The sequence below is a fragment of the Carcharodon carcharias genome, chromosome 2 (genome assembly GCF_017639515.1).
Source record: "Carcharodon carcharias isolate sCarCar2 chromosome 2, sCarCar2.pri, whole genome shotgun sequence".
In the NCBI taxonomy this organism is placed as follows: domain Eukaryota; kingdom Metazoa; phylum Chordata; class Chondrichthyes; order Lamniformes; family Lamnidae; genus Carcharodon; species Carcharodon carcharias.
Window position 1 is genome coordinate 136704493 of NC_054468.1, and position 17939 is coordinate 136722431.

At 43.0% G+C, this 17939-nt stretch overlaps 1 protein-coding gene across 1 annotated transcript in view; it reads left to right on the plus strand.

Annotated features, from left to right (window-relative positions):
* kat14 (lysine acetyltransferase 14) overlaps positions 1-17939 on the plus strand; it is a 69349-nt gene that overhangs the window by 25186 nt on the left and 26224 nt on the right. Inside the window, exons 2-4 of the mRNA XM_041177487.1 lie at positions 2561-2682; positions 13478-13599; positions 16529-16710. Of these exons, the coding sequence (XP_041033421.1) occupies positions 2561-2682; positions 13478-13599; positions 16529-16710 (426 nt within the window). The remainder of the gene's footprint in view (positions 1-2560; positions 2683-13477; positions 13600-16528; positions 16711-17939) is intronic.

Sequence of the window (17939 nt, forward strand, 5' to 3'; positions counted from 1 at the left end):
GTTTTTGTTTCAGATTTCCAGCATCCGCAGTATTTTGCTTTTACTTGCATTTATATAATGTCTTTCCCAGCCATAGGATGTCACAAAGCACTTTAAAGCCAATGAAGAACTTTCGAAATGTAGCCATTATTGTAATGTAGGAAACACAGCAACCAATTTATTACCAGCAAACAAACAGCAATGAGATAAATAATCTGTATTTGTGAAGATAGTTGAACAGGGCATGAGGGAGGGGGAAGAACTCCCCTGTTCATCTTAAAAATGCAAGGGATTTTTGCATTCACTTGAGAGGCAGCCAAGAATCTGTTTTTTCACGTTTCATCCGAAAGCAGCACCTTTGACAGTCAATACTACCTTAGCCTGAATTATATGCTGAAATCTATGATCCCTGGCATCAACTGCATTCATTAAATCAGGAAATGAATAATAATCATAGAGTAGAAGGAGCTAAGAAGGAGACCACTCAGCACTGGCTCTTTCAGAGAGCAATCCTGTTAGTCCCACTCCCCTACCTTCTCCCCATATCCCTACAATTAATTTCCCCTTCAAATATTTATCCACTTTCATTTTGAAGGCCTGTATTCACCACCCAGCCAGACAGTGCATTCCAAGTCCTAACCCCACATCACATTTAAAAAAAGCTTTCTCCATGGCCTCTCTTTTATTTGTCAATCACTTTGAATATGTGTCCTCTGCTTATCAACTCTTCAGCCGTTTGAAGCAGTTTCTCTTTATTTACCTTATCTAAATCTTGCATGCTTTTTAACACCTCTATCAATTCTCCTAGCCTTCTCTGTTCCAAGGAGAACAAAGTCTATCAACATAACTGTAATCCCTCACTTCTGGAACCACTCTAGTAAACCTCTTCTGTACCCTGCTGAAAGGTTTCATGTACCTCCTAAAGTATAATGCCCGGACTTGGACACAGTACTGAAGCTGGGGCTGAACTATTGTTTTTATATAGGTTTATCATAACTTCCTGGCTTTTGTACTCGGTGTCTTTATTTATAAAGCCCAGGATACCATGTGCTTTTGTTAACCTGTCCTGCCACCTTCAAAATATGTGCACAAGCACCCCCAGCTCTCTCTTCTTGTATCCCATTTAACAGGTAATTATATCATACCTTCAACAAAATAAGATACCTCTAGGAACTTTGCAGTAGGAGGTCATACAGACATACAAACAGTAGTAGCAGGGGGTATAATACTGTAAATAAGACATGTCTGAAGGCGGGGAGAAATGTTGAGGTCAAAGGGTTTAGAAAGAAAGTCTCCAGATTGGGGCCAAGATGGCTGAAGGCTTTGCTGCTGTTAGTGGAATGAGGAAAGTTCTGAACTGGTAAAGCAGAGGTGCAGCCAGGGACTTGCAACTAAAGAAAGTTGTAACAGTTCATTAAAGCAGATAATCTGTCATTGTCGCATTGCTATATGTGGCACCCTGCTGTAGGCAAATCGACTAATATTACATAGCCATTGGCTAACCTTATAACAATGATGGCACTTCACTGGCTATAAGGTACTTTTGGACATCCTGAGATTGTGAAAGTTGCTTAATAAATGCAAATTGTTTCTTTCTGACACAATGCTATCCTTGTGACGTAGAGCATTTGATGGCTGCCAAATACTTGCACACAGTCACTGGAAAAAGGCTAAAAAAAGTAACACAAAGATTAAAAATGCAGCATTACTAATGTTTGTATCAGTTACTGTTTGCATTCTTTGGTTTGGTAGTATTTTCATGAAGCAAAACAGTGTTTTCTTGCTGTTTTAAAGCATGTGTAATTTGATAACCTCACTGATATGGATAGTGTTTGTGGCGATCTTGCAAATGCAATTCAGGAAAATACGAAAATACAGAGAAAGTATTTAATTTCATAGGGAGTCCATAACAAAGGGACATAATTTTAAAATTAGGGCTAGGCCATTCATGAGTGAAATCAGGAAGTAATTTTCATACAAAGGGCGATAGAAATCTGGAACTCTTTTCTCCCAAAAGGAGTTAATTAAAGCTATCAAGGGATTTTGAGCTAAGGTTGGTAAATAGCGTTGGTAAATTGAGGTACAGATCTACCATTATCTATCTGAATGATAGAACAGTCTCAAGAGTTCCTATGTGAATACTTATGTTTGCATAGCTTCCTGACTGCTGGAAATTTTGCGTAGAAAGACCCCCCCCCCCCCCCCCCCCCCCAACTTCCCCCAGAAGCAGCAAATAAAGACACCAGGTTTTGGTCATCACTCAGATCAGTTCAAAACAATCACTTGCCTTAATTCTGGTCAGGAATGAGGTGTGAAATCAACTTATGAAGTTGACCATAGTGGAAGATGGGAAGAAGCACTTTGGAGAGGCACACAATACATGGCATTAAACATAAGATGTCTCATCGGCTTCACTTGCGATGATTCACATCTTGGAGCTTGTCATTGCATTTCCTATATGTTGTGCAATCTGTTGACTTGGAATGTCTCGTTACCTTGTGAAAGTGGTTTCATTTTTTTCCAGTTTTGATGTAAATCAAGTCCTTTCTCTCTTTCAACCTCTTTTTTTCTCTCTCTCCAGCTCAGTTGAGAGGAGAGCACCCCAGTTACTTGCGGGGTGATAACTTCTTCCGATTCTGTTGCTCAGACTGTGCAGAAGATGGGAAGGAACACTTTGAGAGACTGAAGCTTACATGGCAACAAGTACGTATTATTGTTGAAACTACGCTCAATGCATTTTATATACAAGTACAAAATGTACCCATGGGCATAGGTTGTATCTTCTCAATCAAATCACCTGTTTATTTGCACGTTTAGGTTCAAAACTTGTGCTCTGTCCTTAAATTTTTGGCTGATGTTCTACATTAGTTGTGAGTTTATTAGATTATTATTTGTGAATGCTGTGCCCCATGATGTGGGCTGCTCATTATAATAAGGGCTACCTTCTTTCACAAGTCGAACTTAGACCCCGAGGTACATGGAACACTCTTCGTAACCTGGCTAACCAAGAGGATGTTGACTAAGCTGGGAGTCACTAATTCTTATTCAGAAAAAGGTGGCAAGGGAATGCTAGTAAAAAGGTCAGAATAACTTAGAGGGTTAAATGATGAGGGCAGGCTGCTTAAACTTGTATTCCCTTGAATGCAAAAATTGAGCGTTGATCTATTTGAGGTGTTTAAAATAATGAAGGTATTCAATTGGACAGATATAGAGAAGCTATTTCCTCTGGTGGGAAGATCAAGAATGATGGGTGTAATTGTAAAATTGGAGCTAGGCTATCCAGGAAGGAAAGCAGAAAGCAAATTTTCACGGACAAGGGCATGAAAATCTGGAATTCTTCCCCTCACAAAAATCAAAAGATTGTGGATGCTAGAACAATGGGAACTTCAGAGTTTTAGTAGTAACATTGAAGAATATGGAGCTAAGACAGGTAAAGGAAGTTGAGGTACAGATCATATCTCTTAATTTAATGGAAAAAAATTGATTGTGTGGTATAAAATGGACAGAATACTGACGTTTGTGAAATTGTAGCATGATGGTATGGCACCCATGAACCCAAAGAATGATACCACAATGATGGTAGCATTACTTCACCAACTGTGGAGGGGTGGGGGGTTGGGGGTTGGGGGGAGGTTGTGGGATTGCAATGGTGTAAAACCATCGCAGACTGCTTTCTTACTGTACCTAAGGATTTAGAATGCTATTGACAGGGGTGAGAGGACAAATATGTTATGTGCGAGTCCATGCCCATAAAGAACTGGGATTGAGAATGTCCTATCTACATTCATAATGTTTGCAGCAAGCATTCATTTTCATTTTCATGCACTGGATTTAAACCTAGGGTCTTGAAGGTAAACAATCAGAATTTGAGCAGTGTTCCTCAAAGCATTTCATTGTTTAATGGAAAACAACTTATTCACTCTTGAGAAGAAGAACAGAAACCTGTTATCTTGTCATTCTTGGAGTCAGAAGGATAGCTGGTTTCTAGCTTTGCAAAAGCGATTCTCCCTAAATTTACTTGCCAAGCACCAAGTGTACATTCATGCCTGATAAAAGCAAATTACTGCAGATGTTGGAAATCTGAAACAAAAACAAAAAATGCTGGAAAAATTCCGCTCTGAAGAAGGGTCATACAGATTCGAAACGTTAACTGTTTGTCTCTCCACAGATGCTGCTGGACCTGCTGAGTTTTTCCAGCATTTTTTGTTTTTGTTGTACATTCATGCCTGTTTGTCTTGTCAGAACAATCAATGTACAGGTTTCTACAGCTGCTTAAAAAAATTAACTGTCCTTTTGTATCATTTCAGTCCTGCTCAAATGATGGCTTTTCTTCACAAAGTAAATTTAATTTGCCAACATTTCTCAAATCTGTGCAAAAGATGGCATAACTTGTGATTAAAATCAAGTTTGTGACTCAGCAAGGCAAATGCAGGAGGAAAAGTTCCTCAATTTGAGAAGTAACCTTAGCCTTTGGTTTCAAGTTTTAGTTTTTCCTTTAAACTCCATAGTTAGAAGATCATTGGTCCTCCCACTCCAGAGACATGAGCACATATCTTGGGCTGACAATCCAGTGTAGTAATGGGAAGTGCTACACTGGCAAACATGGGCAAGGAAATCTACTGATATTGCCTACCGCATGTTCTCAGCTGATTAACAAGTACTCTTCTGTGTTGAACATCACTTGGAAGAAGCACTGAGGGTGGAAAGGGCAAAGAATATACTCTGGGCGGGGGACTTCAACGTCCATCACTAAGAGTGGCACCACTACTGACAAAGCTGGCCAAGTCCTGAAGGACAAAATTGCCAGACCGGGCCTGTGGCAAGTGGCGAGGGAACCAAAAAGAGGGGAAAACCTACTTGCTCTTGCCGTCACCAATCTACCTGTGGAAGATGCACCTGTCCATGACAGTATAGTTAGGAGTGACCACCGCACAGTCCTTGTGAAGCAAAAGTCCCAACTTTACACTGAGCATACCCTCCATTGTGTTGTGTGGCACTACCACCATGCTAAATGGCATAGGATCAGAACAGATCTAGCAGTGTAAAGCTGGGCATCCATGAAGCATTTTGGGCATCAACAGCTGCAGAACGATATGCAACCACAATCTGTAAGCTCATGGTCCAGCATATCCCACAATCTACCATGAGGCTCAAGCCAAGGGATCAACCCTGACTCAATAAATAGTGCAGGAGGACATGCCAAGCACAGCACCAAGCATCTCTAAAATGAGGTACCAACCTGGTGAAACCAGGACTAATTGCATGCCAAGCAGTGGAAGCAGCATGTGATAGACAGCTCAGCAACCACACAACCTACAAATCAGATGCTCTGCAGTCCTGCTGCAGCCAGTCATGAATGCAACATGGTTTTGTGAAAGGGAAATCATGTTTAACCAATTTATTGGAGTTCTTTGAAGGAATCACATGTGCTGTGGATAAAGGGGAACTGGTAGGTGTACTGTGCTTAGATTTCCAGAAGGCATTTGATAAGGTGCTACATCAAAGGCTATTGCAGAAAATAAAAGCTCATATTTTTTTACCCCAAAAATAAAAGCTCATGGTGTAGGGGGTAATATATTGGCATGATTAGAAGATTGGATAGCTAACAGGAAACAGAGTGTAGTTATAAATGGGGCTTTCTCTGGTTGGTGTAATGAGTGGTGTGCCACAGGGATCAGTGCTGGAGCCTCAACTTTTACAATTTATATAGATGACTTGGAGGAAGGGACCAAAGGAATGGTTGCTAAATTTGCTGACGACACAAAGATAGGTAGGAAAGTAAGTTGTGAGGAGGGCATAAGGAGGCTACAAAGTGACATAGATAGGTTAAGTGAGTGGGCAAAGTCCTGGCAAATGGAGTATGATGTGGGCATATGTGAAATTGTCCATTTTAGCAGGAAGGATCAAAAAGAAGCATGTTATCTAAATGGTGAGAGATTGCAGAGCTCTGAGATTCAGAGGGATTTGGGTGTCTAGTGCATGAATCACAAAAGGCTATTGTGCAGGTACAACAGGTAATTAGGAAAGATAATAGGATGTTATAATTTATTGCAAGAGGAATTAAATACAAAAGTAGGGAGTTTATGCTTCAGTTATACCAGGCACCAGTGAGACCACATCTGGAGCACTGTGTATAGTATTGGTGTCCTTATTTAAGGACAGATATAACTGCGTTAGAAGCAGTTCAGAGAAAGTTTACCAGGAGTGTGCGGGTTGCCTTATGAGGAAAGGTTGCACAGGTTAGACTTCTAACCACTGGAATTTGGAAGAGTGAGGGGTGACTTGATCGAAACCTTTAAGATCCTGAGGGGTCTTGACAGGGTGACTGTGGTCAGGAAGATTCCTCTTGTGGGAGAATCTAGAATTAGGGGTCATAGTTTAAAAGTAATGGGGAGAATTGTCCCCCTGTCGGGGGGGGTTATGCGGGGGCAGGCGCGGACCCGATCGGCACCCCTAATTGGGTCCACGCCGCCATTTTACATGGACGGGCCAATTAAGACCCACCCAGCGTGACTTGCGCCTGGAAGCGCTGAGCGCTTCCTGTCGGGGCAGTGAGGGAGGGTGGGGGATGGATTCCTGAGTCGAGGCCTGCGCTCTTTTGCGCATGCGCGTTAAAGAACACAGAAATCTCCCTGAGGCACCTCTGTGCCTCAGGGAGATTAAGTTTTAAAAATTTAAATAAAGAGAAGAAAATATTTTAAGACATGTCCCCCTCATGTGACAGTGTCACATGAGCTGGGACATGTCAATGAATTTTTATAAACATTTTTATTCAATTGATAAACACTTCATGAAACCTCATCTTGCCCATGGATGAGGTCCCATGATAAATGCAAAGGCCACTTGGCCTCTCCACCTGCCCGCCACCTTAGTTTAATTAGTTTTTAAATGGCCCTAATAGGCCTTTGACAGTTTGGCGGGTGCGCAGCCGACTCGGCTACGTGTCTGCTGAACTGAAAATCTGAATGATGCACGGTGATGTTGGGATGCATGCCTGACGTCACGTCACGTCATTTTACGCCTCGCCTCACCCTGCCCCCACTTGCTGAGCCGAAAATTCTGGCCAAAGGGTCGCTTATTTAAGACAGAGATGAGAAATTTTTTCTCTCAGAGGGTCATGAGTCTTTGGAACTCCGTTCCAAAATGGAAAGCTGTTGGAAGCATGGTCTTTGAATATTTTTAATGCAGAGCTAGATAGATCCATGATTAACGTGGGGGTGAAAGGTTACTGGGGTAGGTGGGAGGTTACAATTATATCAGCATGATCTTATTGAATGGCAGAGCAGGCTTGAAGGGCTGAGTGGCCTACTCCTGCTCCTAGTTCGTATGTTCATGTGTAATTAAACAACTAACGGGGGAAGGAGGCTCCACAGATATCCCATCCTTAATGATGGGAGAGCACAAATGTCAGTGCAAAAGACAAGGCTGAAGCATTTGCAACAGTCTTCAGCTACTTCATCAATAACCTTCCTACCATCATAAGGTCAGAAGTAGGGAAGTGCGCTGATGATTGCATAATGTTCAGCATAATTCATGACTCCTCAGATACAGAACCAGTCCATGTCCATATGCAACAGAACCTGGACAACATCCAGGCTTGGGCTGATAAGCGGCAAGTAACATTCATGCCACATTAGTTACAAGCAATGACCATCTCTACAAGAGAGAATCTGATCCTCTCCTCTTGACATTCAATGGCATTACTATCACTGAATCCCCAGTATCAACACTGTGAGTGTTACCATTGACCAGAAACTGAACAGGATCAGCATTTTAATTACTGTGGATACAAGAGCAGATCATCATCTGGGAACCCTGCGGTGAGTAACTTACCTCCTGACTCACCAAAGCCTTTCCACCATCTGCAAGGCACAAGTCAGGAGTGTGATCGCATATTCCCCACTTGTCTGGATGAGTGTGACTTCAATAACACTATAAATTTGACACAAAACAGTCCACTTGATTGGCATCTCATCCACCAACTTGAGCATTGACTCCCTCCATCACCGACGCATATACAAGATGCACTGCAGCAATTCACTGATGCTTCTGCGGCAGCACCTTTCAAACACGCAATGCCTACCACTTCGAAGGACAAGGGCAGCAGGTGCACGGAAACACCACCACCTGCAAGTACCCTCCAAAACACACACCATCCTGACTTAGAGCAGTATCATTGTTCCTTCACTGTCACTGGATCAAAATCCTGTAACTTCCTTGCGAACAGCATTGTAGGTGTACCTACACCAGATGGACTTCAGTGGTTCAAGAAGGTGATTCACCACCGCTTTCCCTAGGGCAATTAGGGATGGGCAACAAATGTTGGCCTTGCCAGCAATGCCCACATCCCATGAAAGAATAAAAAACTGTCAGTGGTGTGATTTTCTGGATGAAATGCTAAACGGAGACCCCCATCTAGTCTCTCAACTGGAAATAATAGATCCAATAGCACTATTCCCAAGACGAGAAGGGGAATGCTCTCCAGTGTCCCAGCCAATATTTATCCCTCAACCAACATAGGTAAAGTAGATGATCTTACTATATCACATTGGCTTTGTGGAAGCTTGCTGTGCCCAAATTGGCTTCCACATTTCCTACATTACAGCTGTGACTGCATTCAAGATTATGGCTTTGGTTACTTATAAGAAAGGACAAGGAGCAATCTAGAATAAAGATTGTTAACTGGAGGAGGACTAATTTCAATGAATGGGGAGACGATGGTATAGTGGTATTGTCGCTGGACTAGTAATCCAGAGACCCAGAATAATGCTCTGGGGACCTGGATTGGAATCTGAATTCAATAAAAACAATCTGGAATTAAAAGTTTAATGTTGACCATGAAACCATTGTTGACTGCTGTTAAAGAAAAAACCCATCTGGTTCACTAATAGGGTTCCCTTTATGGATGGAAATCTTCCACCCTTACCTGGTCTGGCCTACATGTGATTCCAGACCCACAGCAATGTTGTTGACTCTTAAATGCCCTCTGAACAAGGGTAATTAGGGATGGGCAATAAATGCTATGCACACATCCCATGAATGAATAAAAGAAAAGAATTGAGGAGGAATCTGGCCTGGGTAAATTGGAGTTAATGACAGATAGGCAGAAATGTAATGGAGCAATGGGTGGCCTTTAAAGAGGCGATGGTTCAGGTGCATTCTAGTTACAGATCCAAAAGGGGAGGGGGAGGGCAACCAAAGCCAGAGCTCCCTGGTTGACAAAGGAATTAGGGAGTAGAATGAAGCATAGAAGGGAGGCGTCACTCTCTCCATGGAGGAAACATGGTGCTCAGACATGTGGCTCATTGCTTTGGTGATCGTCCACTTAGACTCTTCCACCATGGAGACCAAGCCAAGCATAGCCTCATGTATCTCCCCCAGATGCTCCCACACACACGGCCGCAATTCCTGCCTCTCCTACGGTGTGGACAACTCCAGAGGCACATCATCAGGCACCGACTGAGCATGTGCCTGGTCCTCTGCAGTCCTCCTCCGACTGCTGGCACCATGGGCACTGTCTTGTCTCTGCCAGTTCCTCCAGTGACTGTGAAGTGCCCTCACCACTGTGCTCTGGGACCCTAGCCGATGTTCTAACTCCGACCGAGGTGCTACTATCTGCGCTGGTGCCTGCCTGCCAGAGATGGTGAGACTTCAGGGTCCTCAGGTGTGAGAGGGGGCCTCTGCTGCTCCTCCTCCCGGCCCTGTTCCGCTGATGCTCAAAGGAAGAACAACACAGTGGATCAATTAACGTGGAGACAACGACAAAGTGCATCCCTGTCCCCCGGATCATTATGCACTCATCCTTCCATAAGCAATGGTCAAGCCATGTTGCAAAATTAAATCACTTAACATTAAGCACTGCTATGGCTGTTGGGAGAACAATGCTGACCTCACTACTGGGGATACATACCTGGCCGTGCACCCCAGCCTCACCAACATCAGTGGACCTGGGCACATGGCGTTTCTCCAAATCCAGGGCCTCCTGCTCAAACTGGCTAAGAATGGCAATCAGCGCCTGACTGCTGCCTGTCCTCACACGCCCTGCAGCATTATGAACATTCTTCTCCTGAAAATGAGAGAAGAGCATTGATTAGTGCAAATTACACATGGACTCTCTTCGTGCATGGCCCACCCAGCCAAAGTGGGACATATAAGGACTCGGTGCCTCCTCACCCCGCTGCTGCCGAACACTCACACAAAGGTGCTAGGCCAGTTCCCAAATGCCTGCCCCCCCCACCCCCGGCCCCCCGGCCACATGCTGCCTACATCACATTAGGCACCACATGGTACATCCTTCCATGGCAAGGAGACGCAAGCATGTGGAGCGCAGAGGGCAGAAGATGGTTCGTTGCCACACTATCTTGAAGCTCCCCTCCCAGCATGTCATCACCCTGACTTGGACATGTCCTGCAGTTCAAGCTCAGTGCCTTGGTGCAGCTCCTCCAGGTTGCCCCCAAAAAAGTCATGTGGGTCTCAGTGTACCACATGCTGTGGGCACAGAACCCATCTCTTCACCACCGTCTCAGGCTGACCTTGGCTTGGGCAATACCTGCTGGCCCACCCAGCAAAGGACACATGCCGTCAATGACTCAATGCAGCCACTACACTCAGACTTGGTGGGGGCGTCGGCAGCAGGGGGCAAAGCTGGGTTAAGTGACCAATGCCAACATTGTCTTCACCCTTCCGGAGTGCAACAAGTCGTCGAAGCGCTTGCGACACGGATCCAGGTGCGCTGCACCACATCCCGGGAGCTCACCACCTCCGCCATCTCCTCCCAGGCATGTTTCATTATGTGTGGGGGGCCTCCTCCTGTCCTGGGGAACCAACACCTCCCGCCGTGCTGCCACCTCCTCGAGGAGGACAGCAAGGCAATCATTGGAAAAACGAGGGCCACACTGGCCCCCCCATTCTACCTTCTGGCCTGGCCTGCCCCGATTGCCTACCCTCCAGTCTTGCATAACCTCCATTGCCCATCTGCAGAGCCCTTCGCCCAGCCATTGCGAGCAGCCTTTCCAAGGCTGCCAGGCCTTCTTTTATACAGGCCACTGGGTCACCATTGGACATGGCGGGTTGAGCGCGCCCGCTGCCGCCCGCCCACTGCCACTATGCATGGGAGTTGTGAAGTACACTGGACGGCCCGCCTGCGTAGAATGGCAGCGCAGACCCAATCATGAGGGGTGATCGGGTCTGCTCCCATTCCGCCCCCACCCCAGCCATCCAGAAAATTCTGCCCCACGAGACTGAAAAAAAATAAAAAGGCACTACAGGTCGAGTTACCTTTATCCGAAACCATTGGGGCTGATTGTATTTCGGTATTCAGATATTTTCAGTTTTCGGATGTGATATAGCCACCGGTAGGCCTAAGCCTAGGTTAGCTATAATCCACAAATACTAGGTTGTTTCTCCATTTGCCAACACTCTCATGCTCTACTTCTTATCTGTTAACACTTATTACATCTGTAATATATCACATTGCTCTATACACTTCCTGTGCATAAGGTTGAGTCTAGTCAGCGAGGTTCATGTCAGTTCGGGTCACAAACTTCCCCTGCTGAAGGCTAGTGAGGTTTGTGTTGGCTCACATTAGGGTCTGTTCAAAAAAAACTCGGTTTTTGGATGTGTACGATTTTCGGGTGTAAAGGTTGTTCAACTGTAGAAAGACAGGTGGTATCTAAAATGATTATGTCAGCTAGCCCGGATGGGATGTCCTATGGAAGTCCTGAGGGAAGTAAGGGTATAAATTGCAAAGGTGCTGGTCACAAATTTTCAGATGCAAGAGTGGTACCAATGGTCTGAAGAATTGTAAATGTTGCACTCTTGTTCAAATAAAGGGGAAAGGATAATAAACCTGTCAATTACGGACCATTCAGCTTAACATGTAGCACAGTTTAACATGTGGCCACTTGGTCCAAAAGTAGAACATGAAGAAAAACTCAAATTGTGTCTGTGGCTATCCAAGTCAGACCATTGCCTGTTTACTGAACTTCTGCCCTGAGAGGTCCTGGTGCCATCATACTGCGTCAGCTGAAGCTGCTGAATGGATTGTTAACCTTAACATCAAACTATAACTGCTTCTTTAGCCATATGAGTATAAAATAGGTTTAGTATCCGTGGTAGGAAAGTTTTTAGAAACCAGAATCTGGAGAAAATTAACAACCACTTGGATAAGCATGGACTTGTTAAGGGAAAATTGTGTTTGACAAACTTGATTGAGTTTTTTGATCAGGGCAGTGCAGTTGATATTGTGAATATGAACTTTCAAAAGACATTTTGATATAGTACCACATATTAGGCTTGTGAGCAAGATTGAAGCCCATAGGATTAAACAAAAAACGAGACTTGCATTTATATAATGCCTCTCCTGACCATTGCACATCCCAAAGCTCTTTACAGTCAATGAAGTGCTGTAGTATTTAAAATATTGTTACTACTATGGTGTAGGAAATGCGGCAGCCAATTTGCGCACAGCAAACTTCTCCAAACAGTAATGTGATAATAACCCAACAATCCGTTTTTGTGATGTTGATTGAGGGCTAAATATTGGCAGAACATCAGGGATAACTCCTTTGTTATTCTTCGAAATAGTTCCAAAGGATCTTTTATGTCCACCTAAGAGGCCAGACGGGGCTTCAGTTTAATGATTCATCTGAAAGACAGTGCTGCACTCGCTCAGTATTTGAGTTTCAGCCTAAAAAATATAATCGTAGCATATACAGAAATTGGCAGGAGGTATACAGTGGACTTCCCCAAATCTTAGTACTAGAAAACAATAAAGGACATTGATGGCAAGGGAATAAATAGTTATAGAACAGGCATCTAAAAGGATTGTTAAACATGAAGTTACAGGAAATCCTACCAAACATTAATTGAAATGCACTACCCCTGTATCCAGTGAGAATTGGAAGATTGTGATCAACACCTCTGCATTTTCTATCCTTGCATCCCTCAGCAACCTAGAATACATGCAATCCGGACTGGGTGACTTATCTACTTTTTAGTATTGCCTCTTTATTTTTAGCTCATCCGGTATTCCAGCAGCCTCATTTTCCATATCTTTGACAACGTCCTTTTCCTTGGTGAACACTGATGCAAAATACTCATTTAGTATCTCAGCCAGGCCTTCTGACTCCAACAACAGGTTTCCGTTTTGATCTCTAATTGGCCCCAATCCTGATCTGACAACTCTTTTATTGTTAATGCATGTATGGAAGACCTTTGGATTCAATAGTATCCCCCAAAAGGGAATTGGATACAAACTTGAAGGAGAACAAAGTGCAGGGTTATGGGGAAGGGGAGTGAAACCAACTGGATTGCTTTTCAGTGGAGCTTGTGCAGGTCAAATGGCCTTCTTCAGTACTATTCTGTGATTGACTATAAAGTGCCTTGGGACATCCTGAGGTCATGAAAAGTATGATATAAATGGAAGTCTTCCTTTTTCTCATAGGCTTCTGTTGTGGAGTAAAGCTTGATTTAAGCCTGTGCTTTCTGCCCTTCTCAGGTTGTGATGTTGGCTATGTACAACTTGTCATTGGAAGGAACTGGTCGCCAAGGCTACTTCCGTTGGAAGGAAGATATTTGTGCTTTTATTGACAAGCATTGGGCCTTCTTATTAGGAAACAGGTAAAATGCGAGCACCACACATGGATTCAGCCCGAAGCGCCTGAAGAATTATAATTCTCATGCAGTGTGTGACAATTGAGTTGATTACAGTGTCGGTCTGTTTTTTGCCTATTGTATTCATTGGCTTATGAAGCAGTGTTAACCAATCAATTCCAACTGAAAGATGAAATATTCAAACATCACAGAAATGGAGGAATGGGACAAATCAATAAACTGCCACTTGTACTTCTTTAATTTGCCCTTCAAGTACTCATCAAATGTTGATTCTTGCTATGTTATTGGTTGTCCATCAAACATAGGTCATTTTGGCACTCCTGTAAACTTCATGTAATGCTACTCGGCTAGGTATGAGCATGAAAATTGGATGTAAAAAGAGAGGATGAAATAGTAGGTTTTGTCAGAAATGATCCTGACAAATCACAGTGAGAGTCATGTTTCTTGGTTCAAGTATTTCATGCTTGCTGCTTCCATTCCAGTTCTGCAGTCTTTTCTTATTCCTGTTTTCTATTCAGAATTCCTATCCCTCCAGCTCAGCAGTTGCCCCTTTTCTGTAATTTAGAGGTCTTCTGCCACTGCAACAGCAGTCAGGGATGATAATGTTCAGAGGTTCCTCCTTTTATCTACATAAAATGAATGCCTTTTTTGTTGCTGCCTGCTCATTAGCAATGTACCATGGCAAACCTAGCATTATATTCTGCACAATGTTGGAAAGAAAGGTAATATATTTCTCATCTTAAACCACAATCTTTTTTAATTGTTCAGAAGTCTTGTGATTTTTTTTAAACGAGTGAAAATGGGAAGTCAAAACATGGCGTCTCTCTCTTAGCTATGGATTTGAACTTGGGTTCCAGTTATGCTTTGAATTGAAGGACCAGTGGCCAGAGCACAAAGCATTTCCTTTGCACCACAGTCTGCTAATATTATATTCTACCCTTTCAATCTGTACCTAACTGTCCTGTATGCTAGCCAGACTCTTGCTCTGCTATTGTATACCTTTTTTTCAATGCCATGTCTTCTGCCTAACCTGCTGTTATCTTTCTCCTCCCATACTCCCTCTTGTTTTGTGCCACCTCCCATCACTTTCTTTTACCACTTCCCCTACACCCTCCTGTTTGCACCAACCTTGGATTTTGAGTCATGGAGCTTTGCCTCCGTACCTTTTTCTGTTCCGATTTCTTCACCCTTCCATTACCATCTTGCTGCAAGTACCTCTGCTTTGCAATGACTGCCTCACCTCCTGGACCCTCCCCTACTCCTCATCCATTTCCAGCTTATCAGCTATTCCTCATCCTCCTGCTTATTTCCCACGTCCCTGGTATATTCCTGCATCCCCTACTTCATTCCTGACCCTCTCCCACTGCTTCATTCTCCTGCCTCATTTTGTCTATCTGACGGCAGGGTCGCATCAGGGTGACCCCAAGGATTCAAAAAGCAAACTTGCATATAACACCAAAATGTAGATCAGAGAAATTGTTTCTTTCAAAGTTATAAATAGATGAAAGCCATAGAGAGCAAGAGTGTCAATCGGAGACCTATAATCAGATAAAGAGGAGGCAGTGGAAAAGGAGGAAGACAGCTCTTGGAGGCCCTCAGAAGTGGAAGCCAGAGTCAGTGGAAGCAGGCACGGATGAGAAGCCAGTTAAGCCTAGAAGAGACAAAACTGTGACTTCCAGATGGAAAGTAAATGTGACAATTGGAACTGTAGGCAGATATATTGTAAGTATGTGACCCCACTGTTGAATTGAAGATTCTTCAAATTCAATAACACCCACCCAATCGCAGCTGAAATTTAATACAGACAAGTGGACTGTCTTCATGTAGGAAGGAAAAATCTAAAGAGGCTGAGAATGTTAAATGAAAACTGATGCAAAAAATCCTTAGAAAAGTTCCAGGATCAGAGAACATACCAAGGCTGAAAACCATATGAAATTTTAATTTTCATTTAATAATGCGGTTTCCTATATTGTTCCTATACCCCACATTGTTGCAAGAAGATTAATTTCTCTCTTTGGGAAATCCTTCACTTTTCTATCTTGCTTGGATGTTAAGGATGCACTGTGCATTTGGCTGTGATTTTATTTGAGATAATCAACATTGTGTTGATGAGAAATACTGGCTTTGTGTGTATAAAGTCCTGCCTGAAAGATATCTATTATCCAGTTTTAAATTCCTGGACCTACTTGCCCAGCTATAGGATGGTATTGGTGGCCACCTTTGAAACATTCATAGCCTGGATGGTTATAGCTTTCTAGTTGGAAGAAAATGCAGAAAATAGAGAAAAGTTAGGAGGAAATTTTAATAAGGAAGGTTAAAAAAGAGAAAGGTCAGTATTATATGGTTGTAATATTTTTGTAAAGTGTATGTGTGCAGTGGTTGAGGAACGTGAAGACATAGTAATAATTGTAGCATGTCAAAATATCTTCAGACAGTAATGTCAACTATATGTCATGGTGTCAGTCATGGGCTGAGTGGTAGCACTCTCGCCTCTGAATCAGAAGGTTTTAGGTTCATGCCCCACTCCAGGGCACATAATTCAGACTGACACTTCAGTGCCTTGTTGAGGGAGTGTGGTGCTGTGTTTCTGATGAGATGTTAAATCGAGGCCACGTCTGCCTTCTTAGGCAAATGTTTAAGATTTTGTGGCACTGTTGAAAAGAGAAGACTATTTTATGCCAGTGTTCTGGCCAATATTTTTCACCAATATCATTAAAACAGATGATTTGCACATTATCACACTGCTGTTGGTGGGATCGTGCTGAGGGCAAATTGTCTGTTGCATTTCCCTACGTTATAACAGTGACTACACTTCAAAAAAGTACTTCATTGGTTGTAAATCACTTTGTGATGTCCCAAGGTCATGAGAAATGTTCCATAAATGCAAGTCTTTCTTTCTTTCAATTGAGTCATATTTGTACTTATTGTGTTTTAGGAAAAAGACCTCGACCTGGTGGAGCACCGTTGCAGGCTGCCTCTCTGTGGGCAGCCCCATGTATTTCCGTTCGGGTGCTCAGCAATTTGGTGAGCCAGGCTGGTGGAAGCTGGTCCACAACAAGCCTCCTGTCATGAGGCCAGAAGGGGAGAGGCCGTCAAGCACCACGCTGAAGGCAAGAGGTGAGTTTGTGCAAGATGCAAGATGTTTTATTAAATTGATGTTTTATTAGATGTAAGATAATTGTAAAGGCAGAATTTTTAAGAGAAGGTGAATCAAAATGTACCTGTAGCATTTCACTAATAAGTTGATAAATGCATTGGATGCATAGAAACTTTAACAGCCACATTGCAGACAATATTAAAGTGATTAGTAACCTGATGAACTAGCTCATAGTTCTTCAGAAAGCAATTGTTATTTGGCACCTCATGTTGCTCAGTGTTAAGCTTCAGAACTGACATATTGTAAAGAACTTCCCCTTTGGTACATTATCAAGTTCCACACCAGGGATCTCATGAATGAACAACATTTTACATTCATGCTATCATAAGAAGGGAAAAATGTCTACTCCCAATACTATCTCCCAATAGCAATTCTAAGCTATTGATCAGAACAAGAAGCAGTACAGGCAACTGTGATTGTTCAAGTTATATCTCTCTAAATATTTGGGGTGTACAGTGCTACTCATTAGAATATTCTGTTCTGTTTTTATAACAAGTTTAGCATCAAAATAAAAAAAATTTAGACAAAAAAATCTTAAAATGATCAGTCTGCAAAGCTGGGACATGTCATTATAAACACCTGGAAGCCAACCAAAAGTATGTTATGAGAGCACTTGAATTGTATTCTAGAGCTCAGCAACTTAATTTGACTTTTCAGAAATTTGGGGAACTTTCCCTTTTCCCCATTATTTGTGTGTTGCCATAGCAAAAACTGTTTAAACTGTGCAGAAAAGGTGCCTGCTTTTCGGTTAATGTTCTTTTTTCTCTGAGAGTCTTTTTCTTTCACCGCCCCTGAAAATGCTGGCTTGAAAATGGCGTTCATTCTGTTGGCATAAAACAGGCACAGTGAGACACAATTTAAGGGATTATTGCCCCATGTCCCAAAGCACACTTAAGGATGTCTGACCTGATATTGGGCTGGCCCATTTTTCAGGTGTCTGTGGCAGCCACCTAAAAACAGGTCTTAGGCCCTTGACTTATAGATGTATGTGACTCTTTTAGAACCCCTCTGTGAAATTTGGAAGCGTGGAACAGGACTCTGGGATGAATACCAAGCAATTGTCATCAATTTTTAAAATATTCCTGTGGAGCGAGGAACAGTGAATGTGTGTTTGCTCACTCCACACTATCCTGACTGCTCTACCCTTGCTGCCCCAAGACCTAACTTTGGCCCAGTTGCATCACCAGTC